Consider the following 6,893-nt stretch of genomic DNA (forward strand, 5'->3'; position numbering starts at 1 on the left):
AAACAAAAACTAAATGTCAAACAGTGGAGATGAATCTAACAGTAAACGGCAGCGAGTGAGCAAAGCCTGGTGGGTTTTTTACAGCTCTCTTCCTTCCTCTCTATCTCTCTTTATCTTTATATATATATATACATACATGTATATATACATACAAAAACGCATATACATATGTTTTTCTTTTATTTTTCTTTTATGGCTTAATGATGCGTTGCTCATTGGACTATTACAGTGACTTGTGCCGTCGCAAAAAAATTAAATGCGATGGAACAATCCCGATCTGCAGTAATTGCAATGCCTTTCACCTCAAATGTAGTTACAAAGATACAACCAAAAAGGTTCGTAGAGTCCCTTTTCAGTGCGTGTTTGTGTGCAAATGCAGGCCTATATTATACTCCGTTTAGTTTTTCTTTTTTTTTTCATTTGTTTTTATTTTCTGATATGGTTTATTATCAGAGGGGGCCTCCTAAAGGATATATTGAAGCAATTGAAAACAGGCTGTACAAACTGGAGAATATTTTACAAGATATCTCAAAAGACGATGATCCACGCTCCCAAATTCTTCGCGCTGAGTTGAGTGAACCGTTGAAAACCGCCGGTGGCGAGCAAATAAGGTCACGTCCCGTTAGACGACACCAGAATAGTGGGGAACATGGTACTCCAGGACACGAAAAAAGGACAAACAAGTCGAGAAAAAACACGCAAGACAGTACTCGGTCAAACTCCCCGCAAACCACCCCATGTTCTCCCCAACTATCGCTAATTGACAGTCCTGTAGCCAGTCATGTAGGTTCTCCACACAGTTCTCAAAGTGTTGAGGATAATACTGGTCAACTATCAATGGGCGAGAGTGGGGAAGTACGATATTTGGGAAAGTCCTCGGGATTCTATCTTCTTCAAAACAGCCGAACTTACCAAAATGGCGCTTTTCACTTCACGGGACGAAATCAACGCTCAGGATCTCAAAGTAAATCTAGCCTAACTAACTCCTCTTTTGATCCTTTGGAATTACCACCAAAAGATCTATCTGAAAATCTTGTCAAGTTATACTTTCGCCACATATACCCTGTCCTCCCTTTGTTTTACAAGAAAAGACTTGTGTCCTCCACATGCACAGTTGCAGAAATGCTGTCGCCTTTGCTATTAAATGCCATATACGCCGTCGCTTCTCGTATGTCACCCGATGTCCGAGTGCGATCGGACCCTACGTCGGCAGATACAGCAGGAGACGTCTACTTCGAAAGGGCCCGGTGCCTTTTAGATGACTACTATGACATACCACGGATATCAACCATACAAGCATTAATATTACTCGCAGCGCATCAACATGGTGCCATGAAACCAGCCCGAGCTTGGCTGTACAGTGGGATGGTACATATAACCTTTTAAATATATTTATATGAAGCTTTCTTGTGTATTTAATGGGCTCTTTTCTTCTTCCTCTGTAGGCTTTCCGTATGGCACAGGATCTAGGCTTACATCGGAATTGTGACCATTGGGATATACCATCCGAAGAACGTGAGCGACGGAAGCGAGTATTCTGGTGCTGTTATATTCTTGATCGCATCCTGAGTGCAAGTTATGGGCGTTCGGCCACATTTGAAGAAAGAGACTGCGACGTTCCGCTTCCAACTGTTGATGATGATGATGACGAAGATGAGCCTGAGACAAACCCCGATTCTGAAAATGCACAACCACCTGTTCGGATCATGATTGCATTTACGCATTTAATATCCCTGTGTCATATCCTTGGAGACGTTTTGAAAAACGTATATTACGCAAAATCTCTCTATCATGCTTCCATAAATCATGTGGAGCACATCCTTTCCTCCCTTAATCAAAGACTTGACAAATGGCACGATAACTTGCCATTTTCTATACGGTACGATCCGTCCAACCCACACAATTCCGCTATCCCCGAGTTTCTCTCACCGATTGTTGGCCAATTACACATGGTGTACTACACCACCGTTATTCTTCTCCACCGTCCATTTATTCCCGGTCAGAAACAAGCAGTAAACATCATATCTTTTCCTTCCAATGAAATATGCCTTTCGGCTGCCAATTCAATACTGTCTATTGTTAACATAATGCTCGAAAAGGATTACCTAAGATACACTTTGCATTATATAATATACTGTTTATTCACCGCTGCTATTATATTTGTCCAGACAGCATCCTCGCCCGAAGAAGAAAAGGCATTGGAAGCAAGGGTTAGTATCACCAAGATCTTACGCTCCCTAGATGAAATCGAGACCACATGGACCACGGCTTCAAGAACATGTGGGATTCTTGCCGAACTGGTCGGACTTCGTGAAATTAATCTTGGATATGATTCTTCTGAACGAACCCAAGATTCGCGTCCTGAATCTATACCAGATAACAACGATGCATTTGGAAACCATAACAATATATCTTATGAAGACACTGTGGATACAACAGCCACAGCACCTTCTAATCAAACATCATCTTACGAAGATTCAAGGGGCTGGAATAATAATTCAGAGACAAGGAACACCGTAAAGGCTGATGCTGGTCTTCGCAACATCTATGACAGTCCACATTTTGGAAATCATAGCTACTTGCCAAACTATATGAGTCAGTCAAATATACCAGAGGACAAGAGAGGAAGCCTACATCCATCTTCATCTTGGAGTGAGCAGAGTTCTCTTAATAACCAAGATTCTCAATTTGTAATGACGCCTTTGACGGATCCATTTGCCGCACCTAATACTGTTGTTAGCCGACCATTGAATAGACAATTCAATCCTTTTGGGTCAGCGTTTTGGGGGGTTCCCTCCTCACTAGATATGAATGAGTGGAGTACTTATCTTGGAAACCAAGGAACGCAAACCTATACACAGCAACAACAACAAAATAATCATCATCATCAGCAGGATCAAAACCAATCACTACAGCCAGAAATACAACCAAGATCACAGCCTCAAAGCCAGTCTCGACAGCTTAATTACATCTCCAACCAGCCTTTTGATAATGTATTTCCAAACCCACAATACACAGACTCTACATCGTTAATGCCTTCGCGGCTTTTATCTCCTGTGCATAACTTTAAAAGCCTCGGTCCTTTACAAATGAATCCTCCACAAGTGCCAAGCACTACAGCTCGTTCAGCTGTACCATCTTACTTTCCAATACCAAAAAATGCATCTTTTAATCCCACAAATGACCTTATTCATTCTGATAACAGTGTCGATGTCTTATCAGGAGTGAACATGCCGATGAACTTACCAAACTCGCCTTCCGAAAGCTCCTTGTTGGGCCTATTGTCTAACCCACCTGATAATAAGTCAGTACGAAATAGCTGTGAAAAATAAAGGGGGGCATCATAGAAAAAACCTGCAGCAGTGTACAGTCTGGCAACAATTTACATTGCTTGCAGTTGATGCTCATACTTATTTTACTTATTATTATCTTTATTACTACTACCATTACTACCATTACTATTACTATTTTTTTCTATTATTCTATTACTTTTCGCACATACATATTATCATTGATCATTTATACTAGAGCAGACTCTTTATCATTTATTATTTTAACTGTTAATGTACACACACATATAATACAAGCACACTACTTTATTTTTGGACTAACACTACGGAAAAATAATGGGTGTCTAGGGATGTGTTTACTCTACTATATGTTTATTAATTTTGTTTAGCTTAACAAATACTTTTAAAAATTCAGCATATGTAAACCATCTTCCAATTCTGCTTGGCTGTAAATTGCCTCAGCAGACTTGAATGTTTGTGTTTCCTTATTTGAGTGTTATAACAGAACTTGATGAGAAATTTCTAAAAGTCAACACACTTTCTAGCATATTAAACTTTAGCTGTAAGGGATCAGGCTATAAGAAGTCTAAATGTTCGGGTTAGAAGCGGGATGCATAGCGGGAATATCAACTAAGTCAAATCGGTTTGTTGAACTTGGTTCATACCACGGTTCATTACTTTTACTTTTTCCATAAACTTCATATCGAATACCAAAAAAAAACAGCATTTTTACAAAAATTTATTATTCCCTTCAAAACGATTCTTTTACAAGAAAAAATATGTACATACAACATGCTACCAATGTTCAATTTTGGCCCAGAATGGGTCTGTGACAATATCTTCTAGTTCTTCTACAGCCACTGCTCCGTTACGCTTGGTGAGGTAGTGAATGTTTTTAATTCCAGTGTCTTTGAGGTACTGATGAAGCTTGTCATAAAACATGCCAACATCATTAGGACCGTGACAATCATCCGATAATGTGAATTTCCCTCCCTTTGATTGAATCAACTATTCCAAAAAAAAGGTTTCCCAAAAAATATTAGAATCATTTTTTGCTTTATGGTTTTTACTGCCAAACCTTTATGATTTCACGTTGAGGATAAGCATCCAAAAGTCCCTTTTTCCAAGCACGAGAATTGATTTCAAATACGCCTCCGTATGAAACCACAAAATCCACATTGCGCACCACAGCTTCCCAAACCTCTGGCTGATTTAATGCTACCGAAGCTTTGGTCTGGTCCGCAAAGATACGGATAAGATCAAAGTGGCCAACTACTTCGGGTTTCACGCTCAAAAGCATTTTGTATTGTTCATCAAAGTAAGCTTTGAACAAAGCATCTAATTTTCCCTTGCCAATGTGTTCCAGGGCGTGCTGGTATAATTCAGGAGAGAAATCAATTGGGATAGAGTGTGTGTGATGAAGAGAGCCAACAACGTAATCGATCGTGTGGGACTTTCGAAGGTCGCGTACATGGTTAGCATAGCTTGGATCAATAAACTCAATCTCTGCTCCGATCAGTAGCTCGATTTGATCTTTGTAAACTTCTTGGAGGCGTCTGGCTTCAACCAAAAAAGCGGAATAAGCAGTAGCAAGAGTACTGGTGGTGCAGTTAGCCTACAAAATAAAATATAATGGAATAAATATCAGTTTTTTATATAAAAAAGGAAACAGAGAGAAGGAGAGGGAGGTGGATGATTGACATGATATGTGTGTGTATGTTTTTAATTACTTGGATTTCTTCTGGATAAAGATGGTTGGAATCAAACCGAGGCATGTGCTCGCTTAATCCATAAACTTTGAATCCCTTTCGAATGGCTTGCTTAACAACATCCTCGAGTTTTCCGTAGCCATGATGACAAAACTGGCCGGAATGACTATGATACGAGAATGGCATGTTTGTAGGAATGAATGTATGGGTAACACCGCTTGCACCAGTGTATTTCTTCTTTCACTTCTTGTCAAGTCCGTGACTTTGAATTTGTTGACTCAAACTTGGTACATCTTACTTTCAAAGACATGGTAGATGTACATGTTCAATTGCTTTTTGTATGTGTGTGTATGTGTATGTGTGTAATCTAAAAAATATATCGGTATATGTGTTTAATATTTTTCTATTTTATTTAAGAATTACAGTAAAATATATAGAATGAAGCATTTATTCTGAATTCTATAATAGAGGTATAATGTGGCTAGAGTTTGATTTTGGTTTTGGTTTACAAGACCATATTTAAAGACATTCTAATTTTACTCCAAAAGTATTGTTTTACAAGAGTCTAAGCAAATCCAATTATTTTTGAAGCTATAATTCTTAATAAACGTTTATTTGGTGTGGACAGACTAAAAGTAAAAAAAAAACCAAAAAAGGGTAAAAAAGTTCAAAATTAGTTCAAGTACATATTAGATACGATTGTGCTTATCACGCCGTCTTTGTCATTAAATGAAAACTTTTTATCGAGAGTTTTTTCTTGACATCTCATTCTATGGTACATCGTCTCCATAAAAAATGCTCTTCTTCTCAATCCTAGTGGCAATTTAAGAAGACTAGCCAATTAGAGTTGAATAAAATTTTTGTTCTTTTTTTTGAACTTTTAGTCTGTCCACAACAAGTGTTTCTACTTGAAATTGAGACAATTTGAGAAATGTTTTAGACGAATCAAAATGTAACTGTAGACAATATGTTTACCTTTTGTGGACGAAACGAGAATGAAATTTAGACAAAGAGAAACTAGTTTTCAAAGTAGGCGTAGATGTTTACATATTTACCTGTAATTGTCTAAGCGACTCAGAGGGACAAACTGTTTTCGATACACTGACAGGATTTTTATTTTTATTGTTGCTGCTGTGGGTATTGATGTGGTGATTGCTGGTTGTTTGTTGGCCTTTATCAGATCTTTGGAAAACTGTTGGTCAATGGGTTCCTTTCCAAGTTAACAAAGCAAGTGTCGTCATATTTTTTACAGCATTAACATGTCATTGCCACAGTGTATTATAGGCTTTAAAAACCAGTAAATAAAGTACAGCTCTAGATTGTCAAAAAGTTCAAATGTTCTTTTATAAAATAAACACAAATTGAGCATCTCTTTTTGACCAGCATTTAATCCTCTGTGACGATACAGTCACTGTAACGTAAACACCTTGTCTCTTTGAAACATTTAGACGATTGCAGGCAATATTTTTGAATAATTATCTACTTTGCCTGAAAACCAATTTCTCTTTGTCTAAATATTTCTCAATTTTTTTAAATGCCAAATAAAAGCCCTGTATTATTTATTTATTTATACAAAACTTTCGAAATAGATTATTGGTAGGTATATGCTGTACTCATTATCATTGTTAAGCAAATAGTATTTAATTATGTAAAGTAAGATGGAGGGGAAAGAAGGGGAGGCCACAGTCTTTGTCTCTTCTAATAATAACATGTATTAGGCATACGACCTCAGCCAAAATACTTGAATATATCAATATTTATTAAAAGATAAATTCTATAAAGATAAAATATAATCAATGTAAGAAGTGCTTATTTACTGAAAATGTGACAAGTTGCTTTATTACTAACATATGTCTTCATTTTTCTACAGATTTATAAGCATATCTGTATTTGT

At 37.5% G+C, this 6,893-nt stretch overlaps 2 protein-coding genes across 2 annotated transcripts; one reads left to right on the forward strand and one right to left on the reverse strand.

Annotated features, from left to right (window-relative positions):
- Positions 1–203: 203 nt before the first annotated feature.
- Positions 204–3,332, forward strand: PHYBLDRAFT_77303 (Zn(2)-C6 fungal-specific transcription factor; the record flags this gene model as incomplete). The annotated part of the gene is made up of 3 exons (XM_018443244.1): positions 204–335; positions 454–1,368; positions 1,446–3,332. 3 exons carry the CDS (start codon positions 204–206, stop codon positions 3,330–3,332), a joined length of 2,934 nt encoding a protein of 977 aa, XP_018294639.1.
- Positions 3,333–4,013: 681 nt separating this feature from the next.
- On the reverse strand, positions 4,014–5,185 carry PHYBLDRAFT_30042 (hypothetical protein; the record flags this gene model as incomplete). Its single annotated transcript, XM_018439957.1, has 3 exons — positions 4,014–4,298; positions 4,369–4,905; positions 5,021–5,185. The coding sequence occupies 3 exons, from the start codon at positions 5,183–5,185 to the stop codon at positions 4,086–4,088; spliced, it is 915 nt and encodes a 304-aa protein (XP_018294640.1). The 3' UTR covers positions 4,014–4,085.
- Positions 5,186–6,893: the final 1,708 nt, after the last annotated feature.

The sequence above is a fragment of the Phycomyces blakesleeanus genome, assembly GCF_001638985.1.
Source record: "Phycomyces blakesleeanus NRRL 1555(-) unplaced genomic scaffold PHYBLscaffold_5, whole genome shotgun sequence".
Taxonomy (NCBI): Eukaryota; Fungi; Mucoromycota; class Mucoromycetes; order Mucorales; family Phycomycetaceae; genus Phycomyces; species Phycomyces blakesleeanus.